Here is a 24,367-nt window from a genome sequence, read left to right on the forward strand (position 1 = left end):
CAAGCACAGTCGCCTCTTACGGAAAGCATGGGTTGCTGAAGACCTATTCTATCCCGGATCTTCATAGCTAAAGCGAATGTAAGCTTCACCCTACCACGTCAGAGTGGAACCTCACATGTATGAATTGTTTTATAGGCATTTATTAGAAGTTGACTGGTGACAAAGTTGACCAATTTGTGGTTAAAAACGTTTAACATAATACCATGGCGATGTTTCAGTATAGATAATTATACCGTTGTCAAACAAAACTGACTTGAAAAGTAGCTATAATATTTCTTATTAAAAGAAGTAATTATCCTTAATTCATTAAATTGTGTCAACATTGTTACATGTTTGGTTTAGGGTTACATATAAAGCCGTATATATGTAACCTTGGCCACGTTTTGCCGTAACTTAAACATCGACTTTCGACAGATGTAGAGCTATTAAAGATCGCTTTGTGGAAGGGGCCCTTAACTTGGCAATGTGAGTGAGTGAGTGTGGTTTTACGCCGCATTTAGCAATATGCCAGCTATATCAGGGCGGGGGACACCAGAAATGGACTTCACACGTTGTACCCATGTGGGAATTTGAACACGGGTTTTCGGCGTGACGAGCGAACGCTTTGACCTCTAGACCACCCGACTGCCCCACTTGGCAATGTATTTAACTCGTGTAGTGTAGTCAAGGTAGCAGTTCAAATATATATCGTATATTTGAGGATAATGATGCCTTGGCACCATGAGTTGCGTATATTTTACAGGTGATGGTCAGTGAGATAGTGGGGTAATATAGTGTAGACATATTTGATCAAAGGATGTAGATATTGCGCGTATGATGGATCTGGAAACGTAGACCATGAAAGAGAAACTATTATAATAATGAGTATAAAGACTGATTGAAAAATCATTAAATTTTTATTGAGACTAGACGTTTTATATATTTTGCCATTTCCATGTCAGCCGAGCATTAAACACCTCAATGATCTGACGTAACGGATTTATATATATATGTTAAAGTTGCCACCAGGATTTGCATGGTGTTGGGTTGACTGTAAGTATTTCTGTCCCCATATAAATTCGGGAGGAATATTTCTTGCATTAAACAAGATTGCACCACCTCTTTCCATATCTATTTACAAGTATGATTGTACTTATCTATATATCATACCATTATAGAAATATTTATAGGAATGATTGTGTAGAAATTGTCCGTATGCATGCCCACCATACATAAACGGCCGGCACCGACTGCATGAACGTTTATGCAGTTGCATAGCATTTTGATACGGTCCCTAAACTATACTCCCCACACCGATGCGATTTATGCGGAAGTGAGGGAGTGTGATGGGAATTAGCGATGTAGGCAGTGTGCGGAGTTATAATTAGCAGCCATGTCCACGTGCCGGGAAATATGATTCTGTGAAAAATTCTGATTTGGAACTTGATGTGATTAAGACGAGACAAAGACAAAATCACGAACGCAGGTGGGGACCGTCAATGCCCACATCTACTGAGATATCACACCAAGGTTTTGACGACGTAAACAGGTAAATAGATCTATCTTAGTGCCAACAGTGGCGTTCTGTAAAATCGCTTCACCTTCATGACTCGTTCCTCCAGATTGTGTTTGGCCAAACTACAACTAATGGGCTAGCCTAGTTGGCGGCATTTCCAATCATATTTCCCAACTGGGAATATTTAAACATGATGCTTCACTGATGCATCTTTTGAATGTGGAGGAAAGCCGTTCAAAACTTCATTATCAGGAATCGATCGAGGCCCTGCAATATACATATCAGCAAACAAACACCTGCAATATCAGCACACAAGCACCTGCAGTATCAGCACATGAGTACCTGCAGTATCAGCACATGAGTACCTGCAGTATCAGCACATGAGTACCTGCAGTATCAGCAGACGGGCACCCGAAGTATCAACACATGAGCACCTGCAGTATCAGCAAACGAGTTCCTGCAGTATCAGCACATGAGTACCTGCAGTATCAACACATGAGCACCTGCAGTATCAGCAAACGAGTTCCTGCAGTATCAGCACATGAGTACCTGTAGTATCAGCACATGAGCACCTGCAGTATCAGCAAACGAGTTCCTGCAGTATCAGCACATGAGTACCTGCAGTATCAACACATGAGTACCTGTAGTATCAACACATGAGTACCTGCAGTATCAGCACATGAGCACCTGCAGTATCAGCACATGAGTACCTGCAGTATCAGCACATGAGTACCTGCAGTATCAGCACATGAGCACCTGCAGTATCAACACATGAGCACCTGCAGTATCAGCACATGAGTACCTGCAGTATCAACACATGAGTACCTGTAGTATCAACACATGAGCACCTGCAGTATCAGCACACGAGTACCTGCAGTATCAGCAAACGAGTTCCTGCAGTATCAGCACATGAGTACCTGCAGTATCAACACATGAGCACCTGCAGTATCAGCACATGAGCACCTGCAGTATCAGCACATGAGCACCTGCAGTATCAGCACATGAGTACCTGCAGTATCAACACATGAGTACCTGTAGTATCAACACACGAGCACCTGCAGTATCAGCACATGAGTACCTGCAGTATCAGCACATGAGCACCTGCAGTATCAACACATGAGCACCTGCAGTATCAGCACATGAGTACCTGCAGTATCAACACATGAGTACCTGTAGTATCAACACATGAGCACCTGCAGTATCAGCACACGAGTACCTGCAGTATCAGCACATGAGCACCTGCAGTATCAGCACATGAGTACCTGCAGTATCAACACATGAGTACCTGTAGTATCAACACATGAGCAGCTGCAGTATCAGCAAACGAGTTCCTGCAGTATCAGCACATGAGTACCTGTAGTATCAACACATGAGCACCTGCAGTATCAGCAAACGAGTTCCTGCAGTATCAGCACATGAGTACCTGCAGTATCAACACATGAGCACCTGCAGTATCAGCAAACGAGTTCCTGCAGTATCAGCACATGAGTACCTGTAGTATCAGCACATGAGCACCTGCAGTATCAGCAAACGAGTTCCTGCAGTATCAGCACATGAGTACCTGCAGTATCAACACATGAGTACCTGTAGTATCAACATATGAGCACCTGCAGTATCAGCAAACGAGTACCTGCAGTATCAGCACATGAGCACCTGTAGTATCAACATATGAGCACCTGCAGTATCAGCAAACGAGTACCTGTAGTATCAGCACATGAGCACCTGCAGTATCAGCACATGAGCACCTGCAGTATCAGCACATGAGCACCTGCAGTATCAGCACATGAGTACCTGCAGTATCAACACATGAGTACCTGTAGTATCAACACATGAGCACTTGCAGTATCAGCAAAAGAGTTCCTGCAGTATCAGCACATGAGTACCTGTAGTATCAGCACATGAGCACCTGCAGTATCAGCACATGAGCACCTGCAGTATCAACACATGAGTACCTGCAGTATCAGCACATGAGCACCTGCAGTATCAACACATGAGTACCTGCAGTATCAGCACATGAGCACCTGCAGTATCAGCACATGAGCACCTGCAGTATCAGCACATGAGTACCTGCAATATCAGCACATGAGCACCTGCAATATCAGCACATGAGTACCTGCAGTATCAGCACATGAGCACCTGCAGTATCAGCACATGAGTACCTGCAGTATCAGCACATGAGTACCTGCAGTATCAGCACATGAGCACCTGCAGTATCAGCACATGAGCACCTGCAGTATCAACACATGAGCACCTGCAATATCAGCACATGAGTACCTGCAGTATCAGCACACGAGCACCTGTAGTATCAGCACATGAGCACCTGCAGTATCAGCACACGAGCACATGAGTACCTGCAGTATCAGCACATGAGTACCTGCAGTATCAGCACATGAGTACCTGCAGTATCAGCACATGAGCACCTGCAGTATCAGCACATGAGCACCTGCAGTATCAACACATGAGCACCTGCAATATCAGCACATGAGTACCTGCAGTATCAGCACACGAGCACCTGTAGTATCAGCACATGAGCACCTGCAGTATCAGCACACGAGCACCTGTAGTATCAGCACATGAGCACCTGCAGTATCAGCACACGAGCACCTGCAGTATCAGCACACAAACACCTGCAGTATCAGTTGACGGGCACCCGAAGTATCAACACATGAGTACCTGCAGTATCAGCACATGAGCACCTGCAATATCAGCACATGAGTACCTGCAGTATCAGCACACGAGCACCTGTAGTATCAGCACATGAGCACCTGCAGTATCAGCACACGAGCACCTGCAGTATCAGCACATGAGTACCTGCAGTATCAGCACATGAGTACCTGCAGTATCAGCACATGAGCACCTGCAGTATCAGCACACGAGCACCTGCAGTATCAGCACACAAACACCTGCAGTATCAGTAGACGGGCACCCGAAGTATCAACACATGAGCACCTGCAGTATCAGCACATGAGCACCTGCAGTATCAGCACATGAGTACCTGCAAGGCTTAAAATAGTGCTGGGGGCGGTCGGGTAGCCTAGTGGTTAAAGCTTTCGCTCGTCATGCCGAACACCTGGGTTCGATTCCTGAAAATAGTGCTGCATGAATGATTAGGCATGAATGAAGGCAATACCCTGTCTTACCCATTCAATAATAGATTAGTCCGGCAGGCAGTTGATTTCCAGTGTGTGATACAAGTTTTTATTTTTCTGAAATATCACTTATCAAAATCTGCAGTTCCGTCAAAACTGTCGTTAAATCTGTATTCATTTATAGATATTGTTCTAATAATTGACTATTGAAGCTAGTTTTGAATAGTTATGCTGTATCCGCAATTTTCCACCATTTCCTGTTAATGTTGAACCATGTGAAAAGTGACTTGACTCACATGCGACCGATGTGATAGGGCTGTTGACTCTTTTGTTCTTATACAATTTGCTGTTGATAAATTTATGTAAAATAAAAATATTTCGAATCAGATTATTTGCAGATAAATTTCTTTGCACATTTAAAAACTAAAAAAAAATGCAACCTATGGAAAGCATGTGTTGGCTCAGTGGCAAGATTCTGTATCGGTAAGTTTGGCCGTTGTTGAAAGACTGATTTTCAAATAAGATTGTATTCAAAGTGACATCTATAGAAACTCAGTAATTAGGCGTCATTTAGTGATTGTAAGAAATGAGGGCCAGCACGAGTAGGTACAATGTGTACCTCAGGTTGTATATCCAGCAGATTTCAGATCATGGTCACATCAGAAGCCCACTGTTCTGTAGTGTAGGAATCTGGGAGTTTGATCGAATCAGAGAGTAGCTAGACTCGCAATGTTACTGGGAGACCTGGACACTTATATTGACCAGGTAGGTGTGTAGAATCTGACAGTACCGTGTATTCACTGTACCGTTTGGAACAGTTATGTTTTTACTAAGGACAAGGTATGATAAGCGCCCTTTTTCTCTCACAGGATATATGCATGATTTAAGAAATGAGCAAAATGATTACATATTATTATGAGTGAGTGAGTATGGTTTTACGCTGCTTTTAGCAATATTCCAGCAATATCACGGCAGGGGACACCAGAAATGGGCTTCACACATTGTACCCATGTCGGGAATCGAAACCCGGGTCTTCTGCGTGACGAGTGAACGCTTTAACCACTAGGCTACCCGACCGCCCCTACACTGGATACGGGCAAAATGCGTCCGATTTCCATTAGTTTCACTACATTAGGGAATTGTGTTAAACCCACTATTTGAATGGTGATTATGGTTGTAGTTTGGATGCAGTTCCATGTTAATATGATGAATAGCAGGCAGTGTTTGATTCAGACTGAGAAGATGGGCCACAAGCCGACCAAACCCATGCCTGACAAGAACCCTGATGGTCAGCTGTTCATCTCACCCAAGTACTCCGCCCATCACATGGAGGTGAGGTCATGTTGTAATAATAATAATAATAATAATAATAATAATAATAATAATAATAATAATAAAAAATAAAAAAATATAAAAAAAAATAAATTTTTTTTTATTTATGATGCACCAAATCTACTCCTAAAACATCTGCACTTAATTATTGCTCTCAGCTCCATGGGGAATATGCAACACAAGCTGTCTATGAAGCGCTAGAAGGTTAATAATAATAATAATAATAATAAATAATATATTTATGATGCACCAAATCTACTCCTAAAACATATGCACTTAATTATTGTTCTCAGCTCCATGGGGAGTATGCAACACAAGCTGTCCATGAAGCGCTAGAAGGTTAACAGTCACATTAACATCTCGTCCTACCGGGTACCCATTCACTGTTTTGGGAACAGGGGCATATTTCAAATAAAATCACTTGCCTCAGTAGACGCCTCATATGCTACTTGTGGTTCAATGTGGGGCAGGACCGAAGTCGGAGGAACTCTCAGAAGTCATGCTTCTGAACACGGCAACTGATCCAACTACCAGCTCCCGTGTGTCTGATTGTAACATGTTCATGGTGCCCAACTTGTTTGTTTATTGTTTAACGTCTCACTCAGCAATCTTCCAGCTATATGATGGTGGTCTGTAAATAATCGATTCTGGACCAGACAATCCAGTGATTGACATCATGAGTTTCGATTCAAGCAATTGGGTTACAATGATATCGATCAACCAAGTCAGCAAGTCTGGCCACCTGATCCCGTTAGTCGCCTCTTACGATAAGCATAGTCGCCTTTTATGGCAAGCATGGGTTGCTGAAGAAGAATTCTACCACATATCTTCAGGAGTTGAGGCTCGTATCTATTTTATTGATTATAGCTATCAGAATCATAAATCAAGGCAGCAGAGGTTAGAGCTGGACGGGCTACACCAGGGACGTGCTGTGTACCAGTGGTGTTACACCATGTTTATAGACGAATCAAGGTTTTGCCCCCACTGCTGGGGCAACAATTCTTGACCATGATCGGTGTGGGGCAGTATCACACATGACAGGCAAATTGATTTGGTTATTGAGAATGGACATTTGACTTGCCAGCCATATATTGACAAAATTTAGCGTCCTGTTGTTTCATTCGCTAGAATTATCGTCAGAAATTTGGAACTGCAAGATGACAATGCCCGACCACTTCTTACCCAGGTCGTCACCGACTATCCCTGAAGAAAAGAATTACGGACATTGGACTGGCCCGCTAAGTCATCAGCAGTATGTCATTTATGTGTCATGCATCACGCAACACGGTAGACACACTGTGGTTGACCTACATGCCCAAAATTAGTTTTAGGATATATAGATATATAACCTTGTTTGTGTTTCCCCTGTGAGCTGCTGCACAAGAGCCTGGCGCAGCTCCTGGTGTTTTAGGATATATAGATATATAACCTTGTTTGTGTTTCCCCTGTGAGCTGCTACACAAGAGCCTGGTGCAGCTCCTGGTGTTTTAGGATATATAGATATATAACCTTGTTTGTGTTTCCCCTGTGAGCTGCTGCACAAGAGCCTGGCGCAGCTCCTGGTGTTTTAGGATATATAGATATATAACCTTGTTTGTGTTTCCCCTGTGAGCTGCTACACAAGAGCCTGGCGCAGCTCCTGGTGTTTTAGGATATATAGATATATAACCTTGTTTGTGTTTCCCCTGTGAGCTGCTACACAAGAGCCTGGCGCAGCTCCTGGTGTTTTAGGATATATAGATATATAACCTTGTTTGTGTTTCCCCTGTGAGCTGCTACACAAGAGCCTGGCGCAGCTACTTGTGTTTTAGGATATATAGATATATAACCTTGTTTGTGTTTCCCCTGTGAGCTGCTACATAAGAGCCTGGTGCAGCTCCTGGTGTTTTAGGATATATAGATATATAACCTTGTTTGTGTTTCCCCTGTGAGCTGCTGCACAAGAGCCTGGTGCAGCTCCTGGTGTTTTAGGATATATAGATATATAACCTTGTTTGTGTTTCCCCTGTGAGCTGCTACACAAGAGCCTGGCGCAGCTCCTGGTGTTTTAGGATATAAAGATATATAACCTTGTTTGTGTTTCCCCTGTGAGCTGCTGCACAAGAGCCTGGCGCAGCTCCTGGTGTTTTAGGATATATAGATACATAACCTTGTTTGTGTTTCCCCTGTGAGCTGCTACACAAGAGCCTGGCGCAGCTACTTGTGTTTTAGGATATATAGATATATAACCTTGTTTGTGTTTCCCCTGTGAGCTGCTACACAAGAGCCTGGCGCAGCTCCTGGTGTTTTAGGATATATAGATATATAACCTTGTTTGTGTTTCCCCTGTGAGCTGCTACACAAGAGCCTGGCGCAGCTCCTGGTGTTTTAGGATATATAGATATATAACCTTGTTTGTGTTTCCCCTGTGAGCTGCTACACAAGAGCCTGGCGCAGCTCCTGGTGTTTTCCTCCACCCCCCGGGAGACGGCCATTGGCCGTGCCTTCAGGAGGGTCATCAAGCAGGTCATCCCTCAGATGTTTCAAGTTGGGGAGGATATCTTGATGAAAGGTAATGCTTTCCAGGTTCTTACTGTTTCAGTCTTAAAGATTATTAAATCATAACGACATCTTTCGCATGTTTGTTATATTATGTTATTAGCAGCGAGAGCTTGTGTAAGGCTATGTTGATGTACATGGTGCAACATAAACAAATTATCATGATTATATTCTTTATTAGCATCATAATCATTATTAGTATGTTTTGTGAATGTGTGGTCAGTAGAGGTGTGGCCTGGCTGTGTTTGTGTGTCATCATACCCCCTTGATAGAACCCTTGACACAACCCATGACACAATCCTTGACACAACCCTTGATGCACCCCTTGACACAACCCTTGATGCACCCCTTGACACAACCCTTGACACAATCCTTGACACAATCCTGTCAAAATCCTTGACACAAAATCCTTGACACAACCCTTGATGCACCCCTTGACACAACCCTTGATGCACCCCTTGACACAACCCTTGACACAATCCTTGACACAATCCTGTCAAAATCCTTGACACAAAATCCTTGACACAACCCTTGATGCACCCCTTGACACAACCCTTGATGCACCCCTTGACACAACCCTTGATGCACCCCTTGACACAACCCTTGACACAATCCTTGACACAATCCTGTCAAAATCCTTGACACAAAATCCTTGACACAACCCTTGATGCACCCCTTGACACAATCCTTGATGCAACCCTTGACACAATCCTTGACACAACGCTTGACACAATCCTTGAAACGACCCTTGAAGCAACCTTGACACAATCTTTGACACAATCCTTGATGCAACCCTTGACACAACCCTTGACACACAACCCTTGACACAATCCTTGAAACAACCCTTGTACAGAACTCTTGATAGAATCCTTGACACAATCCTTGACAACACTGATAACAACAAAGCTCAAACACATTCACTCTGGATGAAATGATACATTGGTCCACCAGTGCATTATGAGTTTTCATGCGATGATATGTTACACTTTCTTAGTACACCTTGATTAAAAACATGAAAAGAATTGGAAAATATCTGTTAACACCAAGTTGGCAGTGCACATGCTGACCAAATCCTGCAATCGACCGAAATCTGCATGACAGTTTACGAACAGGATTTCATTTCATTAAGCGATTTTGATTGGACTGTGCATAGACTCGTTAGTCCAGCCAAAATCTAACTCCATAATACCAGCCTAGTTCGGCAAGGGTGGAAGCTGGACTTTTATAGCCAGTTAACTCTCATGCCTCGGGAAGATGCAGGTGGTTAGGCGCGCTGACTTGGTTGATGCATGTCATCGTATCCCAATTGCGAAGATCGATGCTCTTGAAGTCAATCATTGGATTGTCTGGTCCAGACTTGACCGCCGTCATTTGCTTGATAACGGTGTTAGAATTTACACCGAAACGTCGCCCAATTGTAATAAAGAAGTTGCTCATCCATAACAATTTTGTCTTAGTTACAATTCCAACTTCTAAATGCCACTCAAAGAAGTCGCCGTCATAAAGCTGGAATAATGCTGAGTGCAGTGTTAAGCAACAAACAAACAAATATACATACAAAACCCAAGAACATACAAAAAAACAAACCTAGTTTTCAACACACTTCTCGTATCGACAGGGAGCTTTTTAATTCCAGTCAGGAAGAAGTTTCCTGAAGCCACCCTGAATAACCCATTCACGGCAATTTTGAGGTCATCGGGACAATACCACATTTTATATATTTATATGCTTTATATATAACATAAGTAAGCACCATATGGCTTCACATCCTGGTCTGGTGCAGGGTTCGGGTAGCCATAGGGGCGGTGGGGTAGCCTAGTGGTTAAAGCGTTCGCTCGTCACACCGAAGACCCAGGTTCGATTCCCGACATGGGTACAATGTGTGAAGCCCATTTCTGGTGTCCCCCGCTGTGATATTGCTGGAATATTGCTAAAAGCGGCATAAAACCATATTCACTCACTCAGGTAGCCATACGCTGCTCAGAACATGAAATCCAACTGCGGTATATCAGGCCATAACGTTTGAGCAAAATAACCACCAATAATGTCCTCCCTCCTAACATTAGGTGATGAGTGCTCTGGCATCTACTTCATCATGGAGGGAACTGTTGCCGTGGTTACTGAGGATGGGATGGATATCATTGCAACCTTAACTTCTGGTCAATTCTTTGGTGAAGTGTCAACATTGTACAAGCTTCCTGTGACTGCCAGGGTCAGAGCTGAGAGTCTGTAAGTTGCTGAGGTTGTCTCCCCTGTGCTGTGGGTTGAATGAAAGTAGCTAGCAGCTCTATAGTATTCTGTACAAAAGTTGAACTAACATTAGGCTGATAATCAGGATGAAATAACATTTGAGTTTGGGCAGTGAGTGAGTGAGTGAGTGAGTATGGTGAGTGTCTGGTGTTATATAACCACATGCTGCATGTAGGTGTGAGTGTCTGGTGTTATATAACCACATGCTGCCTGTAGGTGTGTCTGGTGTTATATAACCACATGCTGCCTGTAGGTGTGTGTCTGGTGTTATATAACCACATGCTGTCTGTAGGTGTGTGTGTCTGGTGTTATATAACCACATGCTGCCTGTAGGTGTGAGTGTCTGGTGTTATATAACCACATGCTGCATGTAGGTGTGTGTCTGGTGTTATATAACCACATGCTGTCTGTAGGTGTGAGTGTCTGGTGTTATATAACCACATGCTGCCTGTAGGTGTGAGTGTCTGGTGTTATATAACCACATGCTGCATGTAGGTGTGAGTGTCTGGTGTTATATAACCACATGCTGCATGTAGGTGTGTGTCTGGTGTTATATAACCACATGCTGTCTGTAGGTGTGTGTGTCTGGTGTTATATAACCACATGCTGCCTGTAGGTGTGAGTGTCTGGTGTTATATAACCACATGCTGCATGTAGGTGTGAGTGTCTGGTGTTATATAACCACATGCTGCATGTAGGTGTGTGTCTGGTGTTATATAACCACATGCTGCATGTAGGTGTGTGTCTGGTGTTATATAACCACATGCTGCATGTAGGTGTGTGTCTGGTGTTATATAACCACATGCTGCCTGTAGGTGTGTGTCTGGTGTTATATAACCACATGCTGCCTGTAGAAGTGTCTGGTGTTATATAACCACATGCTGCCTGTAGGTGTGAGTGTCTGGTGTTATATAACCACATGCTGCCTGTAGGTGTGTCTGGTGTTATATAACCACATGCTGCCTGTAGGTGTGTCTGGTGTTATATAACCACATGCTGCCTGTAGGTGTGTCTGGTGTTATATAACCACATGCTGCCTGTAGGTGTGTCTGGTGTTATATAACCACATGCTGCCTGTAGGTGTGTCTGGTGTTATATAACCACATGCTGCCTGTAGGTGTGTCTGGTGTTATATAACCACATGCTGCCTGTAGGTGTGTCTGGTGTTATATAACCACATGCTGCCTGTAGGTGTGAGTGTCTGGTGTTATATAACCACATGCTGCATGTAGGTGTGTGTTTGGTGTTATATAACCACATGCTGCCTGTATGTGTGTGTCTGGTGTTATATAACCACATGCTGCCTGTAGAAGTGTCTGGTGTTATATAACCACATGCTGCATGTAGGTGTGTCTGGTGTTATATAACCACATGCTGCCTGTAGGTGTGTCTGGTGTTATATAACCACATGCTGCCTGTAGGTGTGTCTGGTGTTATATAACCACATGCTGCCTGTAGGTGTGTCTGGTGTTATATAACCACATGCTGCCAGTAGGTGTGTCTGGTGTTATATAACCACATGCTGCCTGTAGGTGTGTCTGGTGTTATATAACCACATGCTGCATGGAGGTGTGTCTCTGGTGTTATATAACCACATGCTGTCTGTAGGTGTGAGTGTCTGGTGTTATATGACCACATGCTGCCTGCAGGTGTGAGTGTCTGGTGTTGGAAGAGGACCATGTAAGGGAACTTCTCCCTAACAGCAGCAAGGTGGTGGACATCATCAACTGGTTTGTGGCCAAGAAGTACATCCCTACCTCCAGTCATGTGGACTCAGCCAGGATCTACAGGAGGACACTGTTGGTGTCATTACAAGAGGTCAATAACTACACCAGAGCTCTCTTGTTGAGATGTTTTGTTTAACTATTGCATATTCACTAGTCAACTGACTGTTTATAGACATGTAAGCACATGCTATACCATTTTCAAAATGCTTCATACTCAACATTTTTAAAAATTGACATACCGGATCAGGTGGTTGATGCATGTCATCGATCTAATATAAATTGCATGGATCGATGCTCATGATGCACAATCACTGGATTGTCTGGTCCAGACTCGATTATTTTACAGACTGCCGTCATATAGCTGGAATATTGCTGAGTATGGCGTTAAAAAACAAACAAACAAACAAAATGGACATGGAATGCTAAAACAAGCATGCATGTAAGTTATGAAGACCTTATTATCAAAATATTCAGCTTATCTAAAACCAGCATCAAATTGTCTAAATCCTCTCACCATGCCTGTTCAGCTGAAGAAAACGTCAGTTTGCTTTTACAGCTGCCACTCTTTGAAGGCTGGTCTGAAGTTTCACTGAAAAACCTGGTCTTGTCAGTGTCAGATGACAGTGTAGTTCTGTATCCTCAGTCATCCTTCATCACCTGTGTAGGAGACCCACCTAACATCCTTCACATCCTGCTCAGGGGGAGGTAAGTCCTGGAGACCCACCTAACATCCTTCACATCCAGCTCAGGGGGAGGTAAGTCTAGGAGATCCACCTAACATACTTCACATCCTGCTCGGGGGAGGTAAGTCTTGGAGACCTGCCTAACATACTTCACATCCTGCTCGGGGGATGTAAGTCTAGGAGACCCACCTAACATACTTCACATCCTGCTCGGGGGAGGTAAGTCTAGGAGACCCACCTAACATACTTCACATCCTGCTCAGGGGGAGGTAAGTCTAGGAGACCCACCTAATATCCTTCACATCCTGCTCAGGGGGAGGTAAGTCTTGGAGACCCACCTAACATACTTCACATCCTGCTCAGGGGGAGGTAAGTCTAGGAGATCCACCTAACATACTTCACATCCTGCTCGGGGGAGGTAAGTCTAGGAGACCCACCTAACATACTTCACATCCTGCCCGGGGGAGGTAAGTCTAGGAGACCCACCTAACATTCTTCACATCCTGCTCGGGGGAGGTAAGTCTAGGAGACCCACCTAACAACCTTCACATCCTGCTCAGGGGAGGTAAGTCTAGGAGACCCACCTAACAACCTTCACATCCTGCTCAGGGGGAGGTAAGTCTTGGAGACCCACCTAACATACTTCACATCCTGCTCGGGGGAGGTAAGTCTAGGAGACCCACCTAACATTCTTCACATCCTGCTCGGGGGAGGTAAGTCTAGGAGACCCACCTAACAACCTTCACATCCTGCTCGGGGGAGGTAAGTCTAGGAGACCCACCTAACAACCTTCACATCCTGCTCAGGGGGAGGTAAGTCTAGTTTTAACCTGGCAACTTCCATTTCAGACTACGCTTGAAAAATATGTTGACTCAGTTCTCGTTTAAAATTTTGAAAAGTGAACAAACGAACATTCGGGAACGTCTAATAAATGGTTGAGATTGTATGGCAGTGTTTCCCACGTACTGTGTAACACCTCCTCCGTTCAAATGTTTATCCCACGGAAGCGAGAGAAAGACGATATTTTTACGGAATCAGTCATATGGGCCGTAACTGTTGTTCGTAATGAAAGGTTGTTTTGACGTGACCCGTAATGGGATGTCCTCAGATCTTTGTTTAGCGATAGCAAGAACTTCGATCTGATTTTAATGAGATTGCGCCCTTCATCACCTGTGTAGGAGACCCACCTAATATCCTTCACATCCTGCTCAGGGGGAGGTAAGTCTGAGTTGAGCTGCAGCACCAGAAATGAAATCAAAAGACAATTTCCTACAGAGATCTCAACAGATTTGTGAGCTGTGGCGTTACTGTGAAATGGTTGATTTACCTTGCACTCCAGAACCCAGTGTTAACAATAGTTATTCAGCTATGAAAGACCATATGGGTTTTTTGGTATAGATGAGGCTCTGACTCTAATCACAACGATTAGACACCATAGTCCGAGTGGACCATCTACTTTAAGCATGACCAATATTCAAAGAGCCTTAGCACCAAAAGTATTTAAACAACAATGTTTTGATGTTGAAAAAGATTTTTCAAGAACTCTATGCTTAACTATGAGAACGTAGTATGATTGCCTCTGCTTAATGCATGCCAAATATGTTCCTTGTGCCTTTGGTTATGACATGCATGTCCCCGGGCGTGTCATACTGGACCAACTTAAGCACACTTATCAATCAAATAAATATCATTGGCCCATGTTGATGGGCCTATCATAAAAAAAATCATAGCCCTTATCAAGAAAAGAGTATGTTTAATTAAATCTACCAGATCAAAGATGTTCTGATTAACATACTAAATGAATGACAGATATCCCAATTCATAAATGGATTAACTATTTGTTTTGATATTTGTAAATTTGTCATTGTTAATTCCACATAATTTCTTCCATGTTGCTGTGGCAGATGCCTACATTTGTTAGCCTTCATAAAGGACTTCGTTGGTTTCAATCCAGCTGATGACTCATTTTTCGTGAAATTGTTCTATCATCAAGGTGAATTAAGGTGGAAAAAAGAAGTTCCCCTAATGCCAAGTGATGTTTAACTGACAATTCAGTTGGTTAATGCCTGGTTATAGACAAAGGAGCCATGCTTTAATCGTAAGTTAAAGTTACCATGAAGAGAAGATGTGAACCAGATGTTCTGTCTCCAGGGCTGTCATCTCAGGGAAGTCTGGAGTCTGTGTAGAAACGACAGCCGAGAAATACCCCATTGTCATCGGGGAGACAGGTGGGTCTGACATTGTCATCGGGGAGGCAGGTGGGTCTAACATTGTCATCGGGGAGGCAGGTGGGTCTGACATTGTCATCGGGGAGGCAGGTGGGTCTGACATTGTCATCGGGGAGGCAGGTGGGTCTGACATTGTCATCGGGGAGGCAGGTGGGTCTGACATTGTCATCGGGGAGGCAGGTGGGTCTGACATTGTCATCGGGGAGACGGGGGGGTCTAACATTGTCATTTGGGAGGCAGGTGGGTCTGACATTGTCATCGGGGAGGCAGGTGGGTCTGACATTGTCATCGGGGAGGCAGGTGGGTCTGACATTGTCATCGGGGAGGCAGGTGGGTCTGACATTGTCATCGGGGAGACGGGGGGGTCTAACATTGTCATCGGGGAGGCAGGTGGGTCTGACATTGTCATCGGGGAGGCAGGTGGGTCTGACATTGTCATCGGGGAGACGGGGGGGTCTAACATTGTCATCGGGGAGGCAGGTGGGTCTGACATTGTCATCGGGGAGGCAGGTGGGTCTGACATTGTCATTGGGGAGGCAGGTGGGTCTGACATTGTCATTGGGGAGATAGGGGATGGGGGGTCCTAACATTGTCATTGGGGAGACGGGTGGGTCTTACATTGTCATTGGGGAGATGGGTGGGTCTAAAGTTGTCATCGGGGAGGCAGGTGGGTCTAACATTGTCAATGGAGAGGCAGTTGGGTCTAGCACTGTCATCATTGGGGCAAGTAGATCTAACATCGGCATCGGGGAGGTGGGTCTAACATTGTCATTTGGGAGGCAGGTGGGTCTAACATTGTCATTGGGGAGGCAGGTGGGTCTAACATTGTCATTGGGGAGGCAGTTCTAACATAGTCATTGGGGAGACAGGTTGGTCTTACATTGTCATCAGGAAGGTGGGTCTAACAATGTCATTGGGAAGCAGGTAAAAAATTGTCATCGGAGAGACGGGTGGGTCTAAAATTTTAATCGGGGAGATGGATGGGTCTAACATTGGCATCGGGGAGATGGGTCTTACATTGTCATTGGGGAGGCAGGTGGGTCTAAGATTGTCATCGGGGAGGCAAGCCTAAAATTGTCATCGGGGAGACGGGTGATTCTAAAATTGTCAACAGGGAGGCGGTCTAACATTGTCATCGGGGAGGCGGATGGGTCTAGCATTGTCATCGGGATGGTAAACCATTCATAGAGAATGACCTTCTTTGCTTGAGGGAGGGACTGAGTTGTGTTTTACTATGTTTTTAGCAACTGTACATCAATATGGGGGGGTGGGGGGTGGGGGGGGGTGGGGGGTGGGGGGCACACCAGAAATGGGCTTCACACATTGTACCCATGTGGGTAATTGAACCTGGACCTTTCACGTGCAAGTGAACGCTGTAACCAAAAGGCTACCCCAAGACCTCCATTTGTCTGAGCGCTTTCCTTTAATAAGTTTAATAAGTGACAAGTCTCTATATGCTTTACATGTTTACAAAGAGTAGATGGCTTGAATAGCTGTCTTAAAGTAAACTTGTTGAAATGTACAGCATTAAAGGTAACTGTTTCCAGTGAAAACAGACAATATGTGGTGAAAAATATATGAACTCCTTCATAGTTACCCATGGCATTTATTTTTAGGATTATTTGTAAAGAAGGCGAGCATGCTGAATGTGATGACAGTGACACAGTGCCAGGTGGTGTCGGTCTCACTGGAGCATCTGACAGCATGTCTGGAGCAGGTGGGTGGTGTGCCTCCACGTCAGAAGATCCGGGGTAGAATAGGTCTACAGCAACCCATGCTTACCGTAAGAAGCGACTACGCTTGTTGTAAGAGACGACTAACCGGATCAGGTGGTCAAACTCGCTGGCTTGGTTGATGCATGTCATCATATCCCAATTGTGTAGATCAATGCTCATGATGTCAGTCACTGGATTATCTGGTCCAGTCTCGATTATTTACAGATCGCCATCATATAGCTGGAATACTGCTGAGATCATATCTGTAAGTGAAGATGATGTCATATATTGTTCATGACATGAAAAATGATTTCTTGACATGATTGAGAGTCTCTGAGGTACAACACATCCTTCCCATATAGCAACTCACTCTAAGATATGCAGAACCATGAGCACAATTCATGGGCAATTCCCTCTTCCTTCCCAGGGTGCCACAGGCTGCAGAGAATTCTGGGAGAGGAGGACAAAGTTGTGGGAGAACTTTGTTCATCATCGGGAGAACTTGACTGACATACACCAGGATGTGTTGCAGTATGAGGTGAGAGTTATGAGAGAACTTTGTTCATCATCATATGAAACTGACAGATTTTCACCAGGATTCATTGCAGTATGAGGTGAGAGTTATGGGAGAACTTTGTTCATCATCGAGAGACATACACCCGGACGCTGTGCAGTATGAGGTGAGAGTTATGGGAGAACTTTGTTCATCATCGAGAGACATACACCCGGACGCGGTGCAGTATGAGGTGAGAGTTATGGGAGAACTTTGTTCATCATCGTGAGAGCCTGACAGATTTTCACCAGGACGTGTTGCAGTATGAGGTGAGAGTTATGGGAGAACATTTGTTCATCATCGTGAGACATACACCCGGACGCTGTGCAGTATGAGGTGAGAGTTATGGGAGAACTTTGTTCATCATCGTGAGAGCCTGACAGATTTTCACCAGGATGTGTTGCAGTATGAGGTGAGAGTTATGGGAGAACTTTGTTCATCATCGTGAGACGCGGTGCAGTATGAGGTGAGATTTTTTGTTTGTTGTTTAACGCCACACTCAGCAATATTCCAGCTATATGACGGTGGTCTGTAAATAATCGAGTCTGGACCAGACAATCCAGTGATTGACATAAGCATCGATTTATGCATTTGGGAGTCAGCGAGTCTGATCTGATCCCATTAGTCGCCTCTTACGACAAGCATCTATTCAAATTCGGATCCTCAGGAGTGAGTGAGTGAGTGAGTGAGTTGGGTATACACGCAATTGGGACATGCATCAACCAAGTCAGCAAGCCTGACCACCTGATCCCGTTAGTCGCCTCTTACAGCAAGCAGTCACTTTTTACATTAGGCATGGGTGGCTGAAGACCGATTCTTCCCTGAATCTTCATGCGTCTTGTGCTTTGTGTGAGATTGAGACATTCTTGCTATGTGAGTGAGTATGTTTTACGGCACTTTTAGCAATATTTCATCAATATCCTGGCAGGGGACACCAGATATGGGCTTCACACAAGGTACCCATGTGGGGAATCGAACTAGGACCTTTGGTGTCTTAAGTGAACACTTTAACTCCTAGACTACACCACCACCCCTCTTGCCATGTACTGAACTTGAAACATGAAAACCTCATGTGATCTGTGAAGTTCCTGCTTTAAACTTGTTGGGCCTGGCCTAGCACTCTGTAAGTGAATGAACTTGCTAGGCCTGGCCTAGCACTCTGTAAACTTGCTGGGTCTGGCCTAGCACTCTGTAAGTGCCTGTAAGTGAATGAGCTTGCATGTCTAGCACTGTTGCTATCCCTTACCATAAATTACTGTTGACTTATGGGAAGTCAGTGATCGCCCCCTGGAGGCAAGGCATCTTGTGATCTGCACTGTATGGTGGTGTGTTTGTAGTACTTTCTGTGACTTGAAGGTAAAGTTTTCAAACACTCCTAATTCTGTCATGGTTAAAACAAAGGGGTGTCACAATAAATCGAAATATCGATATATTGCTATTGGCAGAGACAATATAATATATGGTCTCTGCTATTGGTAGGCATCTAAAGTCAATAAATCAATTGTTAAATCAGTTTCCGATCAATAGTATTGACTTCAGTTAGGAATATCAATAAAATACATGCAATGCTGTTCAAATTTGTTTTTCTTTTGATCATGAGTGGTAGTAATTTACACATGGTAATGTGGAAATTTCTTTTTCTTAAATTATTAGGGTAAAGAAAAAACAAATCAGTCATATCTCAAACTTTACTTTTAATTTGTTGCTATGGTTATCACATTCAAAGGAAACTTCAGTTCCAAGGTTTAATTCAACTCTCAAATCCATCTAAAATGATACACTGAAAACTATCGATATTTATCGCAATTGTTGCTTTCAATATCAATAGTTATCGCAATAGTGATTTCCAGACCAATAGTCACCCCTATTAAAACATCACATAATTTTCTGTTTCTGTGTATTCTCAGTTTGTGAGTTATATAGACATTATATTCAGGTTATAACTTTCTGAAAGCCTACATGACCAGTGTACATTGACTTGGCCATTTTTCTCTCTGGTCCCAGTCCACCCAGCACTGTGGCACAGATCGTTGTTGTGTTCTGTCACTAGAGGGCGCTGATTGTATCATGAACATTTACGTATATCACAAAGTGAGTAACCCCAAACTTCAGATCAAAAATAACAAATCCTCTAACACTTTTTATGAAATCTTTTTCATACAAAGAATTTGTTCTTTTTTTCTGGGAATGAATGTGAGCACATCAAGTCCCAGTGAAGTGCCTTCAATATTACTGTACACAGGCATTGGGAAATGGCAATTCTTAACCCCTGATGGGGCACTGGCAAAACTTTCTAGAACTGTGCTGAAGAGACAACAAGGGGTTAAAGTGTGAGTGAGTGAGTTTGATTTTACACCGCTTTTAGCAATATTCCATCAACATCACGGCAGGGGACATCAGAAATGGGCTTCACACATGTCGGGAATCGAACCCAGGTCTTCGGCGTGACGAGCGAACGCTTTAACCACTAGCCTACCCGACTGTCCCAAGTGGTTTAAGATAACTCCTGGAATGATGGAACTTTTAGACTGACTTGTGTCTGTGTCAGGATGTGTGGAGTTCCCTCGTGCCAAGTGTTATGTGTGTTGAGCAGTCTGTGCCAAATATTTTTGAATTCATCGTCTGAGTTTGTCATTAGGAATAAATTTCTGCAGATTTTAGTGTTACTAGGACAATTTTTAGGTGAGCTTACTATAGTATACAGAAAGAAAATTTACTAGACTTGGTTTAGTAGTTTGAGTGGCAGATTTGGTACTTATGGACAGACAACATTTTGTAGTTTATAACTTTGGGATATGTCAGATGAACCAGAGGAGCGTGAGTCAGGCCAATACGAGTCAACATGTTTTAGGCAAATAAACTATGAAATAAAAGTTGACATATTTATGAATTTGTGCTGTTGGTCATCTGTCTTCAGCTGACAAACCTCAACCAGAAATATTTCATCCATATTTGTCATACATGTACTTGCAACCAAAATGTGGATTTCTCCTGAGTGCCGCTATCTCTCCGAACAGGTGACCTTCCAGTTCCTGTCTAACTCCTCCCTGTTCAAGAACACCACTCTGCCCCTCCTGCAGCATCTGGTGATGGAGTCTCACGTCCTGGGTGTCACTGATGGGGTGATGGCCTACTCCCAACATGACTCAAGTAGGTCCTCTGTCTAGTATATGCTGAAGTGTTACTATTAGTTCACCCAATCACCCGTAAAATAAACAAAAGTATTCATTGATATTAGTATGCTCTTGATTTTGCTTATTGGCTACACCCACCATCGCTCAAGTAAGGTTTGTGTCTTTGTGTCTGATATGGTGGAGTCTTGTGTTGTGTGTTGGATATGGTGGAGTCTTGTGTTGTGTGTTGGATATGGTGGAGTCTTGTTTTGTGTGTTGGATATGGTGGAGTCTTGTGTTGTGTGTTGGATATGGTGGAGTCTTGTGTGTTGGATATGGTGGAGTCTTGTGTTGTGTGCTGGGTATGGTGGAGTCTTGTGTTGAGTCTTGGATATGGTGGAGTCTTGTGTTGTGTGTTGGATATGGTGGAGTCTTGTGTTGTGTGTTTGATATGGTGGAGTCTTGTGTTGTGTGTTGGATATGGTGGAGTCTTGTGTTGTGTGTTGGATATGGTGGAGTCTTGTGTTGTGTGTTGGATATGGTGGAGTCTTGTGTTGTGTGTTGGATATGGTGGAGTCTTGTGTTGTGTGTTGGATATGGTGGAGTCTTGTGTCTTGGATATGGTTGAGTCTTATGTTGTGTCTTGGATATGGTGGAGTCTTGTGTTGTGTGTTGTATATGGTGGAGTCGTGTGTTGTGTCTTGGATATGGTGGAGTCTTGTGTTGTGTTTTGGATATGGTGGAGTCTTGTGTTGTGTGTTGGATATGGTGGAGTCTTGTGTTGTGTCTCGGATATGGTGGAGTCTTGTGTTGTGTCTCGGATATGGTGGAGTCTTGTGTCTTGGATATGGTAGAGTCTTATGTTGTGTCTTGGATATGGTGGAGTCTTGTGTTGTGTCTTGCGAACAGGGTGATTGCCAATAAGCAGTACAAACGAAGTAGGTTATTAGGCCTAGAACAAAGTGTACTAACAAAATATATGAATATTCCAGAACAGCGGACAATTCTACTAGTGCTGGAAGGAAGGCTGGAGGTTACGGAGCTAGCAGCTTCTCCTTTACAGACAGCTGGTTCTCCATCACAGACAGCTGGCTCTCCATCACAGACAGCTGGCTCTCCATCACAGACAGCTGGCTCTCCATCACAGACAGCTGGTGCTCCATCACAGACAGCTGGTTCTCCATCACAGACAGCTGGCTCTCCATCACAGACAGCTGGTGCTACCACACTGGTAGCAGGCTCCTCACAAAGGACTGGTTCTCCCTCACCAACAACTGGTTCTTCATCACAGAGGGCAGGTTCTTCCTCACCACCAGTAGGTGTGAAAAGGACAGTGACACAGGGCCAGATCATTGGTAATATATTCTTAATAAATGTTTCTTTAACTGTATAAATTCAAGAATAATTCTATAGAAGTCGAGTCTTAACTAGTCTAGCTTTTTCACCATCTTCCCGAGGCAAGGGGGGTTAACTGACTATGTGAACTGCCAACTTGCCGTCGACAGATATTTTGCAAATCTTTTCATGTTTTTAATCCAGGTGCTCAAGTGTTTTGATGCACTTTGCAGGGTAAGACCTGTTTTATTACAATATAGATCTTGATTATTGATCAGATCGTCTTGACTGGGTGCAGCCATTTTGTTTCAAGCAAATGCAAGTGATATGAGTGATGGAATTTTATTGGTCAATAGAAGGGACATGGAAGGGACATAACTCATAATAGCCACTGGTGGCGCTACGACTGAGTCTGGAAATTCCAGCCTAGTTCAGCAAGGGTGGGAACTGGACTTTCATAGTCAGTTGATGCCTTTGCCTCGGGAAGATGTGCTTTCACAGCAGGGACACCAGTGACGGCACAGATGTAAGTTGTAAGGGTGACTATTGAGGCATTTTTGACTATTGCGATACTATTGCAATAGTTAAAACAACTATTGCGATACTATTGCGATAGTGGCCCTACCATTGCGATAGTTTTCATTTGCAATTATAGCAGGCTTTAGCAGCATATATTTCAGCATTTTGACTGACACCATCAAAATAATTATAACTTTCTGATACTATTTGTAAAGAAAACAAGTAATGAGAAGAAAATAAGTTCCAATTGACCTCTCAAAAACATTTTAATACAAAATTTCACTTCATGTAACTGGTAAAGTCTTAGGTTACTGCAGTGTTTTAGTACCAATGTGAATGAATGTGATTGAATGACTAGTATTTGACTATACAAACTGTCAAACTCTTTAATTGTCACATTGGCATTCACTGAATGACTAAATGCGATTCAACATATCAATTAGGAAACAAAGTTGACAAAAACTGACATGTGGCGTCAGCCATCTTGTCAATGTTGCCTAGCGACGAGTAGCTAAGAGACGTAACTCTTAATCAAGCAGACAAAGTAGTGCAATCCAAACGAAAGCACGACAGAGGTTAGATGATCATAGGAGTTGTTTCTATGTTTTTTAAGAAAGTGAATGTACCAAACAAATAAACTATCGAAACTATTGATAGTTAGACAAACTATAGCCAATAGTATCGATTGTTTCAAGTTGCAATCGATAGTGTACTATCGTGAGACAAGCAATCGCAAACAATCGATAGTTCGATGTATCGTTACACCACTAGTAAGTTGACGCTCCTCTGTTTCAGCCAAAGTTCCAGGAGTCTCCACCATGGTCACATATAAAAGTGTGGGCAAATCATCTGTCATAAAGTTTTCCACACCAGTCCTCAAACAGGCGTTAATGAAGTTTGCTGCAACCAAGGGCAAAAGCTGAACTCTACCTAATCATTATCCTTATGAAGCATCGAAGGATGACTCAGCATATCTACATGGCCTTAAAATGATTGTGTGTCTTTATATCTGATGTTAGGTGGTGAACATGGGGGTATGGTTTTACGCCGCTTTTAGCAATATTCAAGCAACATCTGGGGACACCAGAAATAGGCTTGACACATTGTACCCATGTGGGGAATCGAACCCAGGTCTTCGGCGTGACGAGCAAACGCTTAAACCACTAGACTACCCCACAGCTCCTTAACACAAAAGTGTATATTTATATCTGATGTATTAGGTGGTTGTTAGCATGGCCTTAAAACAACTGTGTGTCTTTATACCAAATGGGATATGGTTGTCAGCATGACCTTAGAATGAAGTGTGTCTTCACATCTGATGTTAGGTGGTTGTCAGCATGACCTTAGAATGAAGTGTGTCTTCACATCTGAAGTTAGGTGGTTGTCAGCATGACCTTAGAATGAAGTGTGTCTTCACATTTGATGTTAGGTGGTCGTCAGCATGGCCTTAAAACAATGTGTGTCTTTATATCTGATGTCAAGTGGTTGTCAGCATGGTCTTAAAACAACTGTGTGTCTTTATATCTGATGTCAAGTGGTTGTCTGTAGTCATGCTGTCAGACATATGGGAATATCCGCCAATTGTTCATCCACAAGCAGACATACTTCATCAAGTCGATATACGTCAGTTGTTATGTAAGAGAACTCTGTTCTGTGAAATGTGGACTTTTTCTTGACTGGAATAAAAGATGGAGGTAAGGTGAATTAGGATTAACATCATGTTCAAGATGATTGCATGTGAGTGCGCAGGTGTTTTTGTTACTAATGCTTGTTTCATAGTAGGTCACTTA

The 24,367-nt window shown here is 43.5% G+C and overlaps 1 protein-coding gene across 2 annotated transcripts; it reads left to right on the plus strand.

Annotated features, from left to right (window-relative positions):
- Positions 1–1,367: 1,367 nt before the first annotated feature.
- Positions 1,368–24,281, plus strand: LOC124127371. 2 transcript variants are annotated; one of them, XM_048384674.1, is made up of 12 exons: positions 1,368–1,528; positions 5,818–5,916; positions 8,329–8,467; positions 10,521–10,683; positions 12,354–12,522; positions 12,988–13,136; positions 15,266–15,342; positions 16,959–17,059; positions 17,485–17,595; positions 20,628–20,760; positions 21,716–22,078; positions 23,373–24,281. In XM_048384674.1, the coding sequence occupies exons 2-12, from the start codon at positions 5,827–5,829 to the stop codon at positions 23,498–23,500; spliced, it is 1,623 nt and encodes a 540-aa protein (XP_048240631.1). In that variant the 5' UTR covers positions 1,368–1,528; positions 5,818–5,826; the 3' UTR covers positions 23,501–24,281. The 2 variants fall into 2 exon arrangements, with proteins under 2 accessions (XP_048240631.1, XP_048240632.1); XM_048384675.1 differs by having other exon boundaries at positions 1,368–1,465.
- Positions 24,282–24,367: the final 86 nt, after the last annotated feature.

Source organism: Haliotis rufescens, unplaced genomic scaffold, assembly GCF_023055435.1.
Source record: "Haliotis rufescens isolate VD_foot unplaced genomic scaffold, xgHalRufe1.0.p SCAF_5, whole genome shotgun sequence".
Classification (NCBI taxonomy): domain Eukaryota; kingdom Metazoa; phylum Mollusca; class Gastropoda; order Lepetellida; family Haliotidae; genus Haliotis; species Haliotis rufescens.

Excerpts from the sequence above, each read along its gene's own strand:
- LOC124127371 (XM_048384674.1), top strand. The coding sequence starts at position 5,827 with ATGGGCCACAAGCCGACCAAACCCATGCCTGACAAGAACCCTGATGGT. Across the intron at positions 13,137-15,265 it reads CACATCCTGCTCAGGGGGAG|GGCTGTCATCTCAGGGAAGT; the intron begins GTAAGTCCTGGA and ends TTCTGTCTCCAG. Across the intron at positions 17,060-17,484 it reads TGACAGCATGTCTGGAGCAG|GGTGCCACAGGCTGCAGAGA; the intron begins GTGGGTGGTGTG and ends CTTCCTTCCCAG.